Source organism: Conger conger, chromosome 18, assembly GCF_963514075.1.
Source record: "Conger conger chromosome 18, fConCon1.1, whole genome shotgun sequence".
Lineage (NCBI taxonomy): Eukaryota > Metazoa > Chordata > Actinopteri > Anguilliformes > Congridae > Conger > Conger conger.
The window spans coordinates 3,798,855-3,820,406 of NC_083777.1; the positions used below are offsets into that span (position 1 = coordinate 3,798,855).

At 49.4% G+C, this 21,552-nt stretch overlaps 1 protein-coding gene across 4 annotated transcripts in view; it reads left to right on the forward strand.

The window, feature by feature from the left end:
• Positions 1-21,552, forward strand: part of LOC133118073 (striatin-like) — a 45,699-nt gene that overhangs the window by 10,618 nt on the left and 13,529 nt on the right. For 2 of the 4 annotated variants that reach the window (XM_061227757.1, XM_061227760.1), the window contains exons 2-7: positions 11,802-11,905; positions 15,870-15,943; positions 17,031-17,121; positions 19,298-19,447; positions 20,027-20,156; positions 20,254-20,428. In XM_061227757.1, the coding sequence (XP_061083741.1) occupies positions 11,802-11,905; positions 15,870-15,943; positions 17,031-17,121; positions 19,298-19,447; positions 20,027-20,156; positions 20,254-20,428 (724 nt within the window). The remainder of the gene's footprint in view (positions 1-11,801; positions 11,906-15,869; positions 15,944-17,030; positions 17,122-19,297; positions 19,448-20,026; positions 20,157-20,253; positions 20,429-21,552) is intronic. The other 2 variants (XM_061227758.1, XM_061227761.1) reach the window with 1 other exon arrangement.

Genomic DNA, 21,552 nt, shown 5'->3' on the forward strand with positions numbered 1-21,552 from the left:
GGCTAATCTATAAAGATGGTGTTCTGGGAATGTAGTAACATAGATGTTTATGTGATATTGAAGTTTTTAAATGCACTTTGCGATTCACAGGAATTCTTGGCTCTGTTGCAATTAAAATAACACGTTTAGTTTTTCATGAGGGTGACTAGACCTCTTTAGAACTGAAATTGAGCAGACCAGGGACGGATGAGTTATTTGTTGTCAACCTGCAGTAGTTCGTAATGCCGTATGTGTGAAAGGAAGGGCCCGAGTGGCCTGGAAGCCGGTGTCTGAAACGCAGACCAGTCTGTGGGTCGCCGTTCTTGTGCGTCAGACGCCCGATCAGTCCCTCCGGCCTGGCCTGGTTCACCAGGTTTATTAAGCTATGACTCATGTTCTGATTGTTGAGTTTCTGACAGACGGGAGTGTGGATGCCCCTAATGAGTCTTTTTTAAGATTCGGTGTACATCCTGCAATCTGTGCAGCAATGTCCTCTCTAGTTTCCTCTTGTGCGTGAGCGTGTGAGCGTGTGAGCGAGCGTGTGAGTGTGTGAGCGAGCAAGCGAGCATGCATGTGAGTGTGTGTGCATGAGTGAGTGTGCATGCAAGTGTGTGTGTGAGCGAGTGAGAGTGTCTCATCCCGTCTCTTCCTCTGTGAGCTCCTGCCTGTAGCATGTCAGTGCTCAGCCGGAAACGGCCTAGGCTCTGAATACTGGCTGATCCGGCTCTTCTGGTTCTGAAGAGCAGCTAATAGCAGAAACATGACTTTGGAGTAAAAGTTGCTTACACGTAAATCCTGCTTACCTCACATAGCCTGTTGGCGACAAACATGTAGCTGTGCCTGTTCTCGGGTCTGCTGACCAGGGACCGGAATCGTCCAGCTCTTTCCGCGGTCATAACGAGCTGGTGCTAATGGGTGGGGGTCACTCACAGTTCGGGAATACAAATGGGTGAACGCGTTTAGTGATGAAATGCTAATTGAGACTTGTGGGATTCAACAGCCAACAGACCTGCATTTTTTTTCTTTAGCTAGAAGGGCTAAAGCTCTGTACCTAAGGTATTCTACTGTAGCAAATTATGATGACACATAATCATATGGTGAAGGCAAAGGCGAACTGGAAGCTATATTTGGTGAGGTTTTAAAAAGTATGAAGTTTTCGGATAATGGGGTTCCTCCTCACAGGCAAACCTCCGCTGGTCGAGTAGTTACCTGTGTTCTGGCTAACTGCGCTACGCTAGCTGGGCTTTTGAGTAAGGATCTTTAATGAACATGGATTAGAATAAATGTGCAATAGTGTGTCTTATATGGAGACAATTTGTCTCCTTAGGAAAAGGTGGGGCAGTTTGCATCCTAACAAGTTACAACCTGTTCAACATGCTGTTGTGAAACTCCAGTATTTTGAGCGTGTGTGAACAATAAGAGGTATGTCAGTTTGAACATGAATTTTATTTACTTTGGTTTACCACTGTGTCATTGCCCTTTCAAATAAAGTCACCGCTAAGACCTGATTGTTGATTAATTCATCATGTTTACAAAGAAAGTCCACTCTCAATATTACCAACTCCTAATAATAAATCTTTTTTGAAAATACTCTAGGGTTTTATAAATACTCTAGGGCTAATTTTGGTTTGCCGGGTGGTGTTCCCTGGCTGGTGTGTAATCTGTGGATTTAGGTTACTGGAGCAGTGGGGTTTATGGCTTAAAGGAGAACTGGTTCAGATGGGAATACACAGGTGCAAAATCTGTCTTTATTTATCTATGTAGAGTTTGAACACACAGCCATAGTCCAACAACTAATATGATGGCCATTTTATTTTAGAAAGAGCTTTTGTATTGGGTAATAGTACAGCCATCGATGAGAAGGAGAGGCAGCGAGGCAGGTGGGTGATGGCGAGGGAGGGGGGAGAGGGGAGATATTTGACCCCCTCTGAGCTAGAGAGTGGTGTTGGGAGCTGTGATGGGCAGGGAGAGGCTCACTGCAATTAAAAAATCAGACATTTATGTGTCCGACTCCCACAGGATTATGTCCAATTGTGCAGAGCTCCTCTGTTTATTTTCAGGGCTACAGGTGGTTCTGCCCCTGCCCCAGTAGTGTGGGGGCTACAGGTGGTTCTGCCCCAGTAGTGTGGGTGCTACAGGTGGATCTGCCCCTGCCCCAGTAGTGTGGGGGCTACAGGTGGTTCTGCCCCAGTAGTGTGGGTGCTACAGGTGGTTCTGCCCCTGCCCCAGTAGTGTGGGGGCTACAGGTGGTTCTGCCCCAGTAGTGTGGGTGCTACAGGTGGTTCTGCCCCAGTAGTGTGGGTGCTACAGGTGGTTCTGACCCAGTAGTGTGGGGGCTACAGGTGGTTCTGACCCAGTAGTGTGGGGGCTACAGGTGGTTCTGCCCCTGCCCCAGTAGTGTGGGGGCTACAGGTGGTTCTGACCCAGTAGTGTGGGTGCTACAGGTGGTTCTGCCCCTGCCCCAGTAGTGTGGGGGTTGGAGGTCATGTCCAGCCTAAGCGGACCGAACTGGAGCAGGAACGTGGTTTTAATCTCTTCTGCTTTTAGCAGACTGTTATGAGTCCTGAGATACAACAGATACAGAGCAGACCTGGGTAAACTAACTGACATCATTGTTTTGGGTTCAAATGCTTTTCCAGGCTTTACTGAGCTTGTCCGGTGTATTGGAACCAATGAAATACTCTCAAAAAGTGCCAACCCTGCCTTCTGGTACTCTTGGTTGGCTCGGTTGCACCAGCACAGCACAGAAAAGTATTTGAATCCAGAACGGGTACGTATGTGACCCCGGTGTGGTACAGGTGCCGGTGACAGGGCTATGGCCCGACTGGTCTACTGCGGACGGCGTTTTCGGTGTTCCCCTCGGCACCTGACCCTCCAGCGTGGCCTCCGCCTCAGGCTGGTGAGTGGAGGCCTGTGTCACCCTGTTAGCAATAAGCTCATCTGTATTTTTACAAGCAGTGAGCTCACCCTACAGCTAGGGGAGTGGGGAGGAAGTCTAAATATATTCACCACCACCTGCCTGGGTTTTTCTGGGCTTAAAATCAGGCGAAGACGTTATCTCAACCAAAAGGTTGCAGGGTTTAAGCCCCAGCCGGAGTGGTGAAACTCAGATTCATACAGTGGACGTTCTGAAGAACCCGTTTCACCCTGATTTTACTGTGGTACAATCCACTGCCTCACAGGAGAGCAGTGTTTTTCTCCCAATAGTGAAAGTGCAGGAGGTAACCCCTGCCACAGTTCCAAGGGTGGAGGGCACTATGAAATGCATGGAGATTTGTATTGCCTTATATTCACAGTTTTGGCTATGCAAGTAAGCTGTCCCCCATCGACAATGTATATGCTAATACAGCCACGTATATGAAACTCTGATGGTTTAGAATTAGAAACTATATTTTTTTCTAGTTTTGTAAATTCAGCACAGTGTGTTTCTTTTCAGCCAGAGTTTGAATTCCTCCATGTCTGGAGGCATGGGTGTTTTAAATCCCCTTAAATCAGCACTGCTGAGGTCTCTTCCCGCTCAAGCCGACCGGATCCTCCCCTGATCCGAGGGCTGTGGGCTGGGAGAGGAGCAGGATGGGGGGGTGAAGTTGCTCTGTGTGCTGGGGTGAAAGTTGGCTGCTAACATGAACTGTCTGAAATCATTGTATCTGCTTCCACTGAAGTGCCCAACAGCGTGCATTATGGTATCCGCACAACTTTTCTACGTAGCCGTTTACAGTATGCAGCCGGGTCCTTTAAACCGTTTGAACCTGCAACTTATTTGGCACCAAATACATTAACTTGGCTGGATCTTGGTTGAGTATGGATTGTAACCTGCGGTCCAAAGACGTGCAGGTTAGGGACTACAGATGAAAATGAGCTAATTAGCAAAGGTGCATTTACATTGATGTGGAAACTGAAAATGTTGATTAATGTGCACTGTCCCTGATAAAATAAAATAAATAAATAGTAAGAGCGTTAGCATGAGGATAGCATTTGTGATGCAGGGATTGGCCCAGAGAAGATCCACAGTGTCTGCAATTGGAGGTCTTGGGAACGTGTGACCCTACAATAGTGTCAGCAGCCAATCAAACTGCGAAGCTATGGTGATATGTCTTGTCAAGTTCTACTTGTCTGAGTCATCTTCCACACATTCAGACTGATTCGGTTTTGGGGGCTTTGGAATATTTATATTTAAAGCAGAAAGTGAAGTCCCTTAGGCAACTCGTAAGGAATGTGCGTTTCTATCTTTGCCTGTACTACAGAATTTGTTTCCAGTTTAAAGCAGATGTTTGACTGTTTTATGCAACACAAATCATTCAGTTTCTGACAACTCCGGGTGCAGCTCCAATGGTTCTGCTATATGTGAAAATAATTTACACATCAATCCATTAATTCATTTTTTTTCTGATTTGGGTATGCATGCATGTATGTTCCTGGTGTCTTTGTACTTGCACGTATGTATGCATCTACATGTCTGTGTAAGCAGGTGGGCATGCTTTATAGATAGCATGCTTTATAGGGCATGCATTATAGCAGAGGTCATTACATTTATATGGGGCTTTTCTCACACTCCAAGCACTTTACAGGGATGAGGAGGAAACTTGTTGTGTAGCACCCACCTGGCTGATGAACGGCGGCCATTTTGCGCGAGAACGCTCACCACACACCAGCTGAGGTGGAGAGGGAGAGAACGCTCACCACACACCAGCTGAGGTGGAGAGGGAGAGAACGCTCACCACACACCAGCTGAGGTGGAGAGGGAGAGAACGCTCACCACACACCAGCTGAGGTGGAGAGGGAGAGAACGCTCACCACACACCAGCTGAGGTGGAGAGGGAGAGAACGCTCACCACACACCAGCTGAGGTGGAGAGGGAGAGAACGCTCACCACACACCAGCTGAGGTGGAGAGGGAGAGAACGCTCACCACACACCAGCTGAGGTGGAGAGGGAGAGAACGCTCACCACACACCAGCTGAGGTGGAGAGGGAGAGAACGATGTTTTTGCCAGGTGACAGGTTGAAAGAGCCAGGTTGGAAATATAGCCAGGAACCAGGAACCCCCTTATCTTTGCTAAAAGTTTTGTGGGATCTTTAATGGTCACAGCCAGGGCCTCGCTTTAACGTAATCTGAAAGATGGTGTCTCCTACAGCACAGTGTTCTCATTGCTGTGCTGAGGCATTGGGGCTAATTCCACCAGAGGGAAGATCGCCCCCTAATGGCCGGCTCACAACATCAATTCCAGCAGCAACTTTGTTTTCCCAGGAAGTTTCCCATCCAAGTGCCAACCAAGCCCACGCCCGCTTGGCTTCAGCCATTCAGCAGGCAGTAGGGCGTATGGTGGTAGGGCTGCTGGCCAAAAGACATACCAGTGTGCATGCCTGTGTGTTTGCCTGTATTCCTTAACTTTCACATGTATGAGTTCAGCTAAGGTGAAAGGTGCAGCAGGTAAGGAAGACATTTTAAGATTAAGATATACATTATTGAACCCTGTGGGGTAATTTGGCCTTAGACCCATCCTAGATACTTAGGAGCAGTGGAGAGTAGTGCAGCGCTCTGTGTTCTTATCCCAGTGCCTTGGTCAAGGGCACGGCAGGAATACAGCATACATGACTCTGAGTGCGGGAGGAAGCTGGAGTACCTGGAGTAATCCCACACGCACACGTGGAGAACATGCAAACGGCACACGGAGGATCTGGTCGGCTGGGATTCGAACCCAGAACGTCTTTCTTGCAAGGCGACAGTGCGAACCACTGGAGTATGATATGCTTTGGATCTGCAGTACCTGCACACTCTGAATTTAGTTTTTGATAAATCAGGGACGGGTGTCCATCTGTCACGGTTTTGGCCTGATTTACACTGAAAATGCAGTGTGTTCCACTCCTGCCAGACATCACTCTGTGTCTGTTTCTCACTCTGTGTCTCACTGTGTCTGTGTCTCACTCTGTGTCTCACTGTGTCTGTGTCTCACTCTGTCTGTGTCTCACTCTGTGTCTCACTCTGTGTCTGTGTCTCACTCTGTCTGTGTCTCACTCTGTCTGTCTCACTCTGTGTCTGTGTCTCACTCTGTCTGTGTCTCACTCTGTGTCTGTGTCTCACTCTGTGTCTGTCTCACTCTGTGTCTCACTCTGTCTGTGTCTCACTCTGTGTCTCACTCTGTGTCTGTTTCTCACTCTGTGTCTGTGTCTGTGTCTCACTCTGTGTCTGTGTCTCACTCTGTCTGTGTCTCACTCTGTCTGTGTCTCACTCTGTGTCTGTGTCTCACTCTGTCTGTGTCTCACTCTGTGTCTGTGTCTCACTCTGTGTCTGTGTCTGTGTCTCACTCTGTCTGTGTCTCACTCTGTGTCTCACTCTGTGTCTGTGTCTCACTCTGTCTGTGTCTCACTCTGTCTGTGTCTCACTCTGCTCGGCCTGCAGATCCACTTCAGTTCCATCAGTCTGAGCGCTGAGAGTTTGAACATGGCGGCTCAGTCAATATGAAGCATCCTAAATGGTTATTGGATTACTCAGCATTGAGTTGCGCTCATGGAAATCATGTTATTTATATCATCATCTTCCTAGGCCTAGAAATATAATGATGTAAGTTTGAGTTCATACTGGCCAGATGGCTATTTTTAACTCCTGGCATGTCTCCTGTATTGATTGTAGAGCGCTCTAATGTGAAAGCCGGTGTGCATTAAGGTCAAAGGGTTTGAGTGAAACGGCTTGCTGAAGGAAACGATTTTAGCACGGCGCTAGCCAAGCCTCTGGAACATTCTCTGAAAGCGCAGTGGATCGGGGAAAATGGATTCTCTCCTGGTTTTCTGACACTTATCTCTGCTTTCTGTCACCAGGCGCCACAGCGGAGAGTGTATCTTGCAGTGAGCGTAGAGCTGCTATCTCTACTCTGGGGAAAACCCAAACATGACTGCATTGCGTTACGGAGCAGATAAAGCCCTTCTGTCGTCGTGTATGCGAAGTACTGCGTCTTAGCGCTCTGTCTCAATTAAGGTTGGGTCACCCGTGTGTGCACAGGAAAAGCAAAAGCAAGTAGACAGACACATTGAAATAAAAACGCATTTGACTGAGTCCAGGGTCCTGATTGGCCTGCCTGCAGTAGAAAAACGCGGCTGCCTGGCTGCCTTGTAGTTGAACAGAAGCTTTGCGGCCTCGCCCAACTCGGTCACGGTCAGCTGCATCCAGAAACGTGCCGCTCTGCGAGTCTGCATGCTGCAGTACGTGACTCATTTGTGTGCCCGGCTTCAAGGAAAAGCACCTAAAGAAACTTTTTTTGGGGGGAGGGGGGGTGTTTTGTGGCATTTGAGAGTGGGCGGTATGAAGTGCGAGGATCGATTGCGATGTGAAAGTTGAGAAGTTATGCGCTAACGCGCGGCTGGGCAGAAATGAAATGTCAGGGAGGGGACGTAATGATTCCCTGGAATGCGCAGAATGTCTGCGTGTAGGCTCGTGTCTCCACGGAGACGGTGCGTGAAGTCACGATGCGCTGTTATGCCCCGGCCAGGAGGGAAGAAGCCGAGGAAAAACAAAACACCGCTTAGCATAATAAACTGTACCGCAACCTTCACAAACACGTAGCTGCATGGAGCCAATTCGGTGTGTCTCAAACGCGTAACCTTTACAATTAAGAATCTCGCAATACTTCACAAGCGAGTGGCTTTAGATTTATGAGTGCATTTTGTGGTATGCAAGTTTTCCCCAGTAGGAATCTCGCAAATCTGCACAAACAAGGGCGAGCTTTCATTGATTATACACACATCCGACAGTGCCTCAAACGCATAGCTTTGAGGTATGTAACAGGCGTGTCTCTGTGCATGGCATTGATAACGGTTAGGGTTAACATCGGCCACGTTTCTGGCAGGCAGGGTGATTCTCGTTGGGCCTGGGCTTTCGTAAAGGGCAGAAGCAGGAATGTGCCCGGATTTGTGGAATTCTTGTTTTTGGAGAGTGGCAGTTTCCCGGAGATTCCTGTGGGAAGGCCGCCCTCTCTGCTGGCCTCGCTGGTGTTGGGCTGGTTGGGGAGACATGCAGAACGTGCTGGTGTTGGGCTGGCTGGGAAACGTGCAGAACGTGCTGGTGTTGGGCTGGCTGGGAGACGTGCAGAATGTGCTGGTGTTGGGCTGGCTGGGAAACGTGCAGAACGTGCTGGTGTTGGGCTGGCTGGGGAGACATGCAGAACGTGCTGGTGTTGGGCTGGCTGGGAAACGTGCAGAACGTGCTGGTGTTGGGCTGGCTGGGAGACGTGCAGAACGTGCTGGTGTTGGGCTGGCTGGGAAACATGCAGAACGTGCTGGTGTTGGGCTGGCTGGGAGACGTGCTGAACGTGCTGGTGTTGGGCTGGCTGGGAGACGTGCAGAACGTGCTGGTGTTGGGCTGGCTGGGGAGACATGCAGAACGTGCTGGTGTTGGGCTGGCTGGGAGACGTGCAGAACGTGCTGGTGTTGGGCTGGCTGGGAGACGTGCAGAACGTGCTGGTGTTGGGCTGGCTGGGAGACGTGCAGAACGTGCTGGTGTTGGGCTGGCTGGGGAGACATGCAGAACGTGCTGGTGTTGGGCTGGCTGGGAAACGTGCAGAACGTGCTGGTGTTGGGCTGGCTGGGAGACGTGCAGAACGTGCTGGTGTTGGGCTGGCTGGGAAACATGCAGAACGTGCTGGTGTTGGGCTGGCTGGGAGACGTGCAGAACGTGCTGGTGTTGGGCTGGCTGGGAGACGTGCAGAACGTGCTGGTGTTGGGCTGGCTGGGAGACGTGCAGAACGTGCTGGTGTTGGGCTGGCTGGGAGACATGCAGAACGTGCTGGTGTTGGGCTGGCTGGGAAACGTGCAGAACGTGCTGGTGTTGGGCTGGCTGGGAGACGTGCAGAACGTGCTGGTGTTGGGCTGGCTGGGAGACATGCAGAACGTGCTGGTGTTGGGCTGGCTGGGAAACGTGCAGAACGTGCTGGTGTTGGGCTGGCTGGGAGACATGGGGCTGGTAGTATGGGGGTCGGCCGAAGTGAGCTTGTTTTGTTGCTTTTCTTTTCCGAGGAAGGCAGCCGGTGATTCGTGAACGTTTCGGGCTGTAGTCTGCGTCTCCCCACCTTCCCTGAGCACACTGCACTAAATGCTCATTCAGAAATAATAATTATACCTTATATTTATATAGCCCTTTTCTCAAAACACAACACAACTCAGCTAAGCATAGTCCAGGGGGTGTCCAATCAGGAAGGGCTGCTGTGAGTGTGGGTTTGTACCCTCTTTAACTGTAGTTGGTTTTGGTCTCCAGTCACAACCTTGATGAGTAGAATCACACGTCTTAGTGCGCAAAAACATGCACCCACACTGACCCATAGCCCCCCCATCATCTGCAGCCACCCAAAAATACAATCCTCTCTAAAATGCAGACTGTCTCTGAAATGTGTGAAATATGTTTGTTTTTTATGTGTGTGTTTTAATTTTTTAATTTTTAATTTTTAATGTATTTATTTTTACAAATATTCTACTTCTTTTAGCTGGTTAAATACAGATACACTTCAACTGTGTTGGTTGTTTTACAAACAAGAATATTTTATTGGCGATGGCAAAGCTAACAGCCCATTAGCCAAATAGGATGGATCGTATTTCCGCTGTGATGCACTTCTACATTATCCAAAATGCAGTAAACTGAGTCTGTGCGTGGGCCTGGTTTAATCATCGAGCACGAGCGTTTTACAAGGTAACTAATGAGTACTGGCGCCTCTGAGTGTTAAGCCAACCCCAGCCAAAAGCGCATTCCTGTGTGGTTTGCTGACCTCACTGTGGACGATTTTTACTGTGCCGTGTGGTTATCTCATACTTCAGGAAGGTCGACGACCAGGCTGGACTTTATGGCATCTTTACATTCTCCCTCTCTGACATGGGAATTTACATGCATTACACAGAAGACCCATCCATTAACGATCACATGTGGGCTTCACTCATTGCTCCTACTAGGGCTAGAGGAATTTTGTCAATTTTATATTTTATATTCACATTAAATGGGAAGCTAACAATGACCTGTGCTTGAGATGCAAGAATGCACTGCAAATAATTTGAATTTCCATTAAATGGCCATATTTTAACCAGGTATGGCACAATATCTAGAATGACCTTTTTATTAGTATTTTCCCAAAAAAAAGATTCACTGTTATAAGCAAATATTTAATATGGAGATTGGGCAGAATTTCTGAAATTCCTCAGCATAACTTCCCATGGAACGTTCCTGGGGATTTCCCACCCTTGGTAGCCCTAATGAGGAGGCACTGAAAGTGTTCTGCCCTGTCCTGTTCAGTTCCTGACACACACTATGCAGAGTCTGGGGCTTTCTGCAGCAGGACAACTGTGTGTGCATTTCCACAATTATGCTGTCCTGGAGGAGGTTTTTAATCCAGTGACGTCCTGGAGGAGGTAATTAGTGACCAGGTCCACAGATGTTTTTTGGTAGACCTTGATGTTCCCCGCCTCCCACAGGACCTGCTTGGTGATGGTTGTGTTTGAGCCTGATGCTCTCAGCCAATCAGAGGCCAGGCTGGAGCTGTGTGTCATTGGGCTGCCGTTTGCCGCACAACTGTGTCTTTTTGTGGGGAGTCGTGCGTCATTTGTGGTGTTTGTGCGTGTGGGTAACCGAACACGACTCCGGCACTTCTGTAAGAAAAGCTATTTTTCCCTCCCTGGTTGCTTTATTTACTTTGTGCTTATTGAAGCTGGCTGCATACTGTTTTGTATTTGCCTAATTCGTAAGTCCTTCCTTGTACTCTCAAGCTTCGCTGGTACCTGAGATCCCACGGAGATCTTTGAACGCTTCTCTCTCTCTAGGATCTTTCTGTTGGTCACGTGAATATGCTTATGCATTCTCTCCGCAAATTTCTTCAGGAGGCAAATATGCAGGGTTCAACGCATTGCACAATTAAAACGTGCAGAGAGAGAGAGGGAGAGGGATGTGGGACTGTTTTTATGTCTTTACGCCTCAAAGCCATTTCATATCCGCCCTGTGTGACAGTGTTGTCCTGGAAACCACCCACTCGTACAAACGCTTTGGCAGTTGGGCACAGTTCACCCAGTTCTGGCCCCAGCTGACTTCCCCGTTACACCAGTGCAGAGTTCAGTTGTTTCTCACCACCTAATTGATCAATGAAAGCAGTTGATCACACGGTCAACTCACCTCACCTTGTTTCTTGGGTCTGAATTGGTTGCTGACCTTAAGGTGAAAATGAAAACCAGCACAATCAGGGATTGGGGGGGGTTGTCATCTGTCAGGGGTTTCTGGGCTCCCCCTGCTGGTGAGAACCATGCACTACAATCCCTGTTTCTGACACGGCGGAGAGTGGAGAGCAGTGCTCCTGAACTCCACGTCCTGCGGGCCGCAGTGTCTGCAGCTATTTCCTCGTCCCGTGTGCTACGCCACCTGATTTCACTCATTATTTTCCTTGCCTCGTTCGGGAGAAGACAGTACAAGCCTTATAGCTTGGTTCAGCTGCAGCAGTGTGCTCCCATCAGTCCATCCCATAATGCCACGCTGTTTCCAGGAAATGAGCTGGGATTCCATATGGCCTGAGAGGGGAAATGATGGCCTTTCCTGTGGGTTAAACCTCTGCAGGAAGCGTTGCCTCAGGGGTTTACAGAGGGAGATTCCTGAGATGGAGGCCATTTTGGGAGGGAGGCGGAGGGGGTCAGGGAGCAGACGGGGGGAGGTGGAGGGGGTCTGTGAAATGGGATGGAGGGGGTCTGTGAAATGGGATGGAGGGGGGTCTGTGAAATGGGATGGAGGGGGTCTGTGAAATGGGATGGAGGGGGTCTGTGAAATGGGATGGAGCGTGTCACGGCTGAATCAGACTCTCTGTCTCCGCAGGCTCAGATCGCCTTCCTGCAGGGCGAACGGCGGGGCCAGGAGAACCTGAAGCAGGACCTGGTGAGGAGGATCAAGATGCTGGAGTACGCCCTCAAACAGGACAGGTGAGTCATGTGACACGTTTACCAGGAAGTAATGGCATCAGCTGGGGAGGCATTTTGGGAAATGTAGTACTTTGACTTTCGACTTTCTCAGACACTGTACATATAGATTTTTGTTTGTTTGTTTTGTTTTTTATTGTTTTTTCCTAAAAACGTTTTAGCTTTCAGGTGCCAGTTCCCGATAAAGAAACTTCAGCAGAGCACAGTAAATTCATTATTCAGTTATTCTTTCATTCACAGATTCCAGCTGAGAATTGATTCAACACTTCAGCAAAACCGTGACATACTGCAAAGCCTGGCCATTTTACTGCTGAACCCTGTGAAACACAGAATATCTGAATAATTATTGAGCTTTTAATGTCCATAATGCACAGTGTGCACCTTTTTAAGTTAACAAACCCCAAAGCTGAACACACTGGTATAATGATGATGTCTGTGCTTTGCGTTCATATTGTTATTATTATTATTATTATTATTTTAAAAGTTGCTGTTTGACTGCAGTGGGCCTTGTGGTGTGGTGTGGGTTGGGATTAGGGTTGCTGCTGTGGAGTTGTGTAGGGTTAGCATTAGCATTAGGCCTATGGGTGTTGTTACTCCTGGACAGTAATGGGCCTGGTGGTGTGGTGTGGTGTAGGGTTAGGATTGAGGTTAGCGTTATGGTTGCTGATGGGCAGTAGTGGGCCTTGGTGGTAGGGGTAGGCATGGCATTAGCGTGAGGGTTATTGTAGGTATGGTAGGTTTAGCATTAGCGTGAGGGTTATTGTAGGTATGGTAGGTTTAGCATTAGCGTGAGGGTTATTGTGGGTATGGTAGGTTCAGCATTAGCGTGAGGGTTATTGTAGGTATGGTAGGTTTAGCATTAGCGTGAGGGTTATTGTGGGTATGGTAGGTTTAGCATTAGCGTGAGGGTTATTGTGGGTATGGTAGGTTCAGCATTAGCGTGAGGGTTATTGTGGGTATGGTAGGTTCAGCATTAGCGTGAGGGTTATTGTGGGTATGGTAGGTTCAGCATTAGCGTGAGGGTTATTGTGGGTATGGTAGGTTTAGCATTAGCGTGAGGGTTATTGTGGGTATGGTAGGTTTAGCATTAGCGTGAGGGTTATTGTGGGTATGGTAGGTTTAGCATTAGCGTGAGGGTTATTGTGGGTATGGTAGGTTTAGCATTAGCGTGCAGGTTATTGTAGGGATGGTAGGTTTAGCATTAGCGTGAGGGTTATTGTGGGTATGGTAGGTTTAGCATTAGCGTGAGGGTTATTGTGGGGATGGTAGGTGGGTCGGTGGGATGGTGCAGTGGCTCTCCCACTTGGCCTGTGCTTGTAAAGTGATAGTGATGACGCTGCACTTTTCCCTCAGAGCGGCGGAGGGGGGCGCGGGTAGGGTCACACAGTCTCCAAACTGCAGTGGAATTTGATGCAGTCAAAAACGACAAGGTCACCCTTCTATTTCCAGTGGAGGAATGAAATTATTAATACCGCCACCCCCCTCTCTCAGGCAGTTCCGGGGCTGCGGTTTCGGTCCCAGTGGAAACTGTAGTGCCCCAATCTCCTTCACACTTAGGACGGATGCCTTTTTTGGGGGGTGTAAGGGGGGGATGATGACATCACCTCGCCCCATCCCCAGACATTAGCTCACTGACAGCCGGTCGGGGGTTCAGCATGATTTATGGGTGCATCCCCACGGTGGTGGAGTCTCTGCCACGCAGCGGGACCAGGCTAGCCATTAGCATAACGCTAACCCCAGCTCAGTGTATGCAGAAGCACTGATTCACACTTTAATTCTATTTTATTCGTGTAGCTTTTGCAAAGACACTCTTCAGAGCAGCAGAAGAGCAAACACCAGGCCTGAACCCCCCACATACGCTCTTACTGTGTGTGAGACTCTGTTTTCGTGCACATGATTCTGGTTTGGGGCGTGTCCCTCTGGTTAAAATGTAACATGCAGCCTGCTGTCTACTTCTCCTGACCCGGCGGTCTCCGTGATTGTGCTGCCAGGATAAGGAATGGGGAGAGGAGTAGGAGCAGGGGGAGGGGGATAAGAGGGCTCATCGTTATTCCGGCGGCTCTGCTCCGCTGCGGCGCTGTTGAAACGCTCCCAGTGTTCCGGTCTCTATGCGTGTCTGGGGGCTGCCGTGGCGACGGGGACACACTGCAAGTGCAAGCGCCGCTCACTGCAAGTGATGTGCTAACGGCAACGCACGTGCTTACGCCAACGTATGTGCTAACGGCAACGCACGTGCTAACGGCAATACACATGCTAACAGCAACACACGTGCTAACGGCAACGCACGTGCTAACAGCGACACACGTGCTAATGGCAACGCACATGCTAACGGCGACACACGTGCTAACACCAACACACGTGCTAACGGCAACACACATGTGAACGGCAATGCACATGCTAACGGCGACACACGTGCTAACACCAACACATGTGCTAACGGCAACACACATGTGAACGGCAATGCACATGCTAACGGCAACACACGTGCTAACGCCAACATATGTGCTAACGGCAACACACATGCTAACAGCAACGCACGTGCGAACGGCAACGCACATGCTAACGGCAACGCACGTGCTAACGCCAACGCACGTGCTAACGCCAACGCACGTGCTAACGCCAACGCACGTGCTAACACCAACGTACGTGCTAACAGCAACACATGTGCGAATGGCAACGCCTCCCTGCTGCAGGAGTTAACCATTTGGGAGCGTTTCTCTGCCTGTCGTCTTTAACGTCTGCCACGTCTGGGACGCCTTCGAGGACAAGCACAGCTCCGAGGGTATAAACCAGCAATGGAGAGATGTGTGACAGGGCATTTAATGTTCTGGGAGGGACGCCGTTTGGGGTTTATGACCAGAAAATCAGCGTGAACTGCTTTATTTTATGACCGTGTGTAAACCACTTTCCCATTTCCTGCAGCTCCTATTATGACATTATCAGCAGGCCACTCCTCAGCAGTGGATAAGGGAAATGTAGTTTTATTTCCTGCCCTGCACTAGCTTGAATGTAGTCATGAACTTTCAGAGATCTGCTGATGTCTTTGGTTGCGGCGTGGAGCCGACATTAGCTCGGGAGGTAGAGTGGTCGTCTGGCAGTCGGAGAGTTGCCAGTTCGATCCCCCCTCACTGGGTGTGTTGAAGTGTCCCCGAAGCAAGACCTTTTGCCTGTGGTGTGTGAGTGTGCGTGAATGGGTGAATGCGAGGCATTAATTGTGAAGTGCTTTGCGCAGCGCTGGTTGCACACAAATCCAGGCCATTTACCCTTTAGCCTGGCTGCTTATCCTTTACTCTCTTTCAGCAGATGTTGTTATCCAGAGGTACCGTACAGTCTTCAGAGGAGTATCAGGCCTGTGGGATGTGGCTTTAAACATGGGGCCTGTCCACAGAGACACTGTATGGCTCCGGGGTTGTGAAATATGGAGTAGCGTTGATGCTGAGTCCTGAAGGCGTGACCCATGTGATGGCAGCACGCGTGTGGTGTGGAGCCAAACATAGAATAATCACGTCAGCAACTGTTAGCTTCAACCACGCTCAGGCTATTGAGTGTAACGAGTTGTCGTTGGTAATATTTCATTGTGTGTGCTTCTGATGAAGGCTGTTATGGTTGGGGTGAGGGAGGTTTTCGCAAAATGAAATGCTTATTTTCTAGCGTGAGCACCTGAAGGTAGTGTATGACTTTTGTCAGGCCCAGGAGAACTGGGGCATTTATGCTTCGTAACCACGGGGGCGATGATCCCATGATAAAGTCATGGAGGAACCAGTAGCTGAGATCATGGCCGTTTTGAAGAGGTTTAGAGTTCTCTGTTTATGGGACTCTCATCACTAACTGTCTCTCCTCTCTCTGTCTCTCCCTCTCTCTGCCCCCTCCTTCCTTCTCCCCCCTCTCTTTCTTTCTCTCTCTCCCTCCCTCTCTCCCCCTCTCCCCCTCTCTCCTTTTCTCACTTTCCTCCCTCTCTCTCTCACAGAGCAAAGCACCACAAGTTAAAATATGGGACAGAACTGAAACAGGGGGACATGAAGCCCCCCAGCTACGACTCAGGTAAGCTGGCATGCATGGAGATACATGAGGGACACACTCAGGTCACATGATGAGGTACACACTCTAGCACCAGGTCACATGATGACGTACACACTCAAGCACCAGGTCACATGATGAGGGTACACACTCAAGCACCAGGTCACATGATGAGGTACACACTCAAGCACCAGGTCACATGATGAGGTACACAATCAAGCACCAGGTCACATGATGAGGTACACAATCAAGCACCAGGTCACATGATGAGGGTACACACTCAAGCACCAGGTCACATGATGAGGTACACACTCAAGCACCAGGTCACATGATGAGGTACACACTCAAGCACCAGGTCACATGATGAGGTACACACTCAAGCACCAGGTCACATGATGAGGTACACACTCAAGCACCAGGTCACATGATGAGGTACACATTCAAGCACCAGGTCACATGATCAGGTACACACTCAAGCACCAGGTCACATGATGAGGTACACACTCAAGCACCAGGTCATATGATGAGGTACACACTCAAGCACCAGGTCACATGATGAGGTACACACTCAAGCACCAGGTCACATGATGAGGTACCCACTCAAGGACCAGGTCACATGATGAGGTACCCACTCAAGCACCAGGTCACATGTTTACAGCAAGACGTGACACAGGACTGGACTTCCACTGGGTTGTGGGTTTGAATCCCAGCTGGGGTCCTGTTTAACCCTTGAGCAGGGTGCTCCTACTGAATTAGTTCAGTACAAATATCCAGCCGTCTAACGGACCACCTGAATAAAAATGTACTGTAACTACCAGAGACACCAGCGGTGGTTTGGACAGTCAAACAAGCCCCTCCCTGGGATTGTATTGCGACATTGGCTCAGGAGCTCAGAGTAGTCGTCAGACACTATCTGCCAATCAGCAAAAAACGTTTTGCCGTAGAGCTCTTAATAAAACGGTCTTCACACATCACATTTTGGGAAAATAGGTCACTAGATGTCCGACAGGAAGATGAGATATGGAATGAATACTATGAATACAAATGTAATAATTGTGGCATAGTCTACAAGTGAGTGACTTCCTGTCCCCTGTTCCTTCCTTCCTGTCAGACGACGTGAATGTGAATGAGAACGAGAGGGAGGGAGAGGGCCCGCAGAACCACCAGTTGTCATGGAAACACGGGCGACAGCTCCTCCGACAGTGAGTAGCTCCGCCCCTGAGTGACGGAATAACGCGTCAAAACAACGCGCGCATTCTGGGGTCGCTATCAGTCGCCAAAGTACGACACCATTTAACCAACTCAAATCAGATTAATAACCTCATTTTCAAGGGCCACCTAGCCAAGACAGCACACTATTACCAATTAACAAGAGTTTGAGAAGGAGAATAAAACAAATATAAACACACAATCTAAATATCAGTAATGGAGCGGACATACAGTTCAGTAATAGATGCATACTAGTAAGTCATGAGACATCTATTCTCCCCTCTGCTAGCCTGCTGTGTGTCGTGTTTCTGAAGGAGAGAGTGCAGGCCAGCTGTTCTGTGTAAATGTGCCAGATTTATGCCAGATGTAATGATTCAGGATTCTGGCCACTGGAGTGCAGGGTCTGTGGAACGGATCTGAGAAAGAGGGGGGGGATGGTACCCTCTTGTGGTCAACAGCGTAACTGCTCTAATCCCTGGCCCTGATGCACTGTTTACCGTAAATCCTCAAATTGTGGCCGGGGTCTTTTATTTACTTACCGTAAATCCTCAAATTGTGCCCGGGGTCTTTTGTTTACTTAGGCTGCACAAAGCACAGGCCTTTATTTGAGGCAGGCTTGTATTCGAGGCAGGCTTTAATTTCTTATTAGGCTTCTGTTGTAGAATTTTATTCTTAGAAATAAAGTAAAAGGCTACACTCACACTGGGGTGTCTCGGTGGCGCAGCCTGTAGAGCACTGACCGCATGCTCATTGCGAGCCGCGACGTCGGCGGTTCGAATCCGACCGTCCGACATTTGTCGCATGTCTTCCCCTCTCTCTCGCTCCCATTCTTCCTGTCTCTCTATACTATATACTGTCTAGTGGAGCTGGGAAAGGCCTAGAAAATATCTTTTAAAAAAATTATTTTTTTAAAGTGGGCCAACACTGTTCAACACTTCCTGTAACCGTTCAGCAATCAATTAGTGTAGGCTAATCAGGAAACACCGTTTGGTAAGACATTGTGTCAGTCTTAACAGACTTAGTTCATTGCAAATATTCTCAAACACAATAAATCATATGCAAGTCCAGAATCCATAAAATAACAACTTGCCAGACACGCCTTCATGAACAATAACAAATTAGCGTAGATAACAGCAAGTTAAGGATCTTTTTTTCCTAAAGTGCATTTTATTGTGAGACATGTGTTTTGTTTGGAGCAGCATACCGGTAGGCTATCAAAAGATTTTCACTTTGGTTTGGGATTTAATTTACTTTTGGACTGTTTGATTCTATTGCTAAATGTTGGGACTGATGGGCACTGAAATCTGGGGGTATTTGATGGTTCACTGTTAAGTTTAATGTAGTTGAAAGAGTGTCGGGATTTCCACCCGTCTGTTTATTGCGAGCCAAGGCAGCCGCTTTCATTCATTCATTGAACGTGCGCTGTGCTGTAAATACATGGAAACCTTATTGCGTAGCCAAGTAGCCTAAATTGAATTGATTGATTTTTATTTTGCCTGATTTACTTTTTATTAAATTTGTAGGCTGGAATGCCTCGCGGCAACAATTGTGTTTAAATGTATACTGCTTCAGCCTTTGGCAAGCTACTCAGAAGGGGGCGGCAAGCGACTGGTAGCTTGAGCGCTATGTGTTGGAGACCCATGGTGTAGGACAACGACTTTTCATTGGCAACAGTATTAAACCAACCAACAATATAAACTATTAAGAAGAGCTCTTTTATGTCATTGAGTTAAATCGAAACAATGTCTTCTAGTGCTCATGGACTGATAGCCCTACTGGTAGGCAATATTACCCCGGCTTGTATTTGGGGGCCGGCCTTTATTTGTCCGCATCGACCACGCCCCCGGCTATTATCCGAGGCCCGGCTTCTAATAGAATCCCGGACACAATTTGAGGATTTACGGTATATCCATTACACACATTAGTCACAGAGTCACAAATTACGTATTTAAACTACACAATTGTGAAATGTGTAAAATTTCTCAAGTGTAAAATTATTTTGCGTATTGTTCTGACTATAAGGTCTACAATATCTGAAACTCAGGCTTCTATGGCTGAACATCCATTACAGAACATTTCTATTTCTAACATACACTGTGGTGTGGTGTAGGTTCCTGTCTACAAATAATCGGTTTAACTGCATTGTGTTTCCTCCTCGCCTCTGGCCAGGTACCTACAGGAAGTGGGCTACACAGACACCATCCTGGATGTGAAGTCTCAGCGGGTCAGAACCCTCCTGGGCCTGGCCGGAACCGCCGGGGACCCGGAGCCCATGGTCAACGGCACCGAGCCGGTCCCGAAAGCCTGCGACACCGTCGGGTGAGACTGCGACAGACTGCAGCGGAAAATACCACAATAATGCAGGGGAGAAGTATTAACCTCTGTCCGCCAGGCAATGCACTATGCACATTGTCTATTGTGACCTCTCTGCAACTTATATATAGATAATATACAGTAGGGGTTCCTGTGCTCAGATAACACACACAGTATGTCATACTTGGGGGTAAAAGCGCAGAACTCTGGGTATAAAAGCACAGAACTCTGGGTAAACTCACAGTACTCTGGTTAAAAGCACAGAACTCTGGCTAAACTCACAGTACTCTAGTTAAAAGCACAGAACTCTGGGTAAACTCACAGTACTCTGGTTAAAAGCACAGAACTCTGGGTAAACTCACAGTACTCTGGTTAAAAGCGCAGAACTCTGGGTAAACTCACAGTACTCTGGTTAAAAGCACAGACCAATATAAACACAGAGAGGTGGATAATTGCAGTGTGTAAGTAAAGGCACAGATCTCAAGAGGGTTGGATAGAGGCGCAGGGTTAACAGAGCAGGAGACTGGACGTGGCTGGCTCTGCTGTGCCCGGCTCAATGCCCTCCTCCCTCTCGCGTGTATACAGGAAGCCGGAGCTGACGGACTCCGACTCTGTGCTGGAGGCCTTCAAATTCATCGAGAGCGCCGCGGCCGAGTTCAGCGACGAAGACGAGGACGAAGACGGCGAGGGAAGGGACCGCTGCCTGACGGACACGGTAAGATCGCACCGCGCGTGAGATCAGCGCCATCGCGGCCCCCCTCCAGGCGCGGAGCTTCACGCTGAGGTCACCGCCCCCCTTTCCCTTCTCGCAGATCAAGAGGAAGCCGTCATCCTCTCCCGCCGCGACGGCCCCGCCCCCCTCCGTCGCCCCGGAGACCAGCGATGACCCCGACGCGGAGGAGGCCCTGAGGGGCTTCGACTTCCTGTCCGGCGACGACGACGGCAACGGCTCGCCCAATCGGAGCTCTGGGGACGGTACGGACTGGGGTGAGTCAGCGGGGAGGCAGGGGAGGGACAGGAGCTCTGGGGACGGTACGGACTGGGGTGAGTCAGCGGGGAGGCAGGGGAGGGACAGGAGCTCTGGGGACGGTACGGACTGGGGTGAGTCAGCGGGGAGGCAGGGGAGGGACAGGAGCTCTGGGGACGGTACGGACTGGGGTGAGTCAGCGGGGAGGCAGGGGAGGGACAGGAGCTCTGGGGACGGTACGGACTGGGGTGAGTCAGCGGGGAGGCAGGGGAGGGACAGGAGCTCTGGGGACGGTACGGACTGGGGTGAGTCAGCGGGGAGGCAGGGGAGGGACAGGAGCTCTGGGGACGGTACGGACTGGGGTGAGTCAGCGGGGAGGCAGGGGAGGGACAGGAGCTCTGGGGACGGTACGGACTGGGGTGAGTCAGCGGGGAGGCAGGGGAGGGACAGGAGCTCTGGGGACGGTACGGACTGGGGTGAGTCAGCGGGGAGGCAGGGGAGGGACAGGAGCTCTGGGGACGGTACGGACTGGGGTGAGTCAGAGGGGAAGCAGGGGAGGGACAGGAGCTCTGGGGACGGTACGGACTGGGGTGAGTCAGCGGGGAGGCAGGGGAGGGGCGGGACCTCATTCAGCCCTTGCAGTCCCCAGCCCAGCGTGAAGTGGCTCCACCCAAATCCAGTTCAGTATCAGAACGATAGTGTAGCGGCCATTTTGATTGGCTGAAAGGGTATGAGGTCGAGAGTGCCCTTTGGACTGAAAGGGTTAAGCACAATAAATAAGCTTTCAAGCTTTCTTGTGTTATCCATGGTAGTTTTTAATGGTAGTGGATGATGGTCCTGCTGGAAAGATTTTTGTTTTGAATTTAATTTGTTTTTATTTAAATTTAGGCCATTTAATTAGATAAATTCTGATATCTTAATGGCATTCGAGGTCTGAATTTTCTCCCAATGGTTTTGGTTCTTTTGTTAGCGCACAAAGCATTCCTCAAACTTTGCAGCGCAGAAATAAATCACCCACAAAGGACAAATGCAATAAACGTGGAGACTGTTTCTTGTCCATTGGCTTTTGTTGTTAATCGAGCAGATCCGTAGATAAACAGTTAGCTTTTAGCGGTTGCGAAGCGTGAGAGTCACCCTTCCTCCT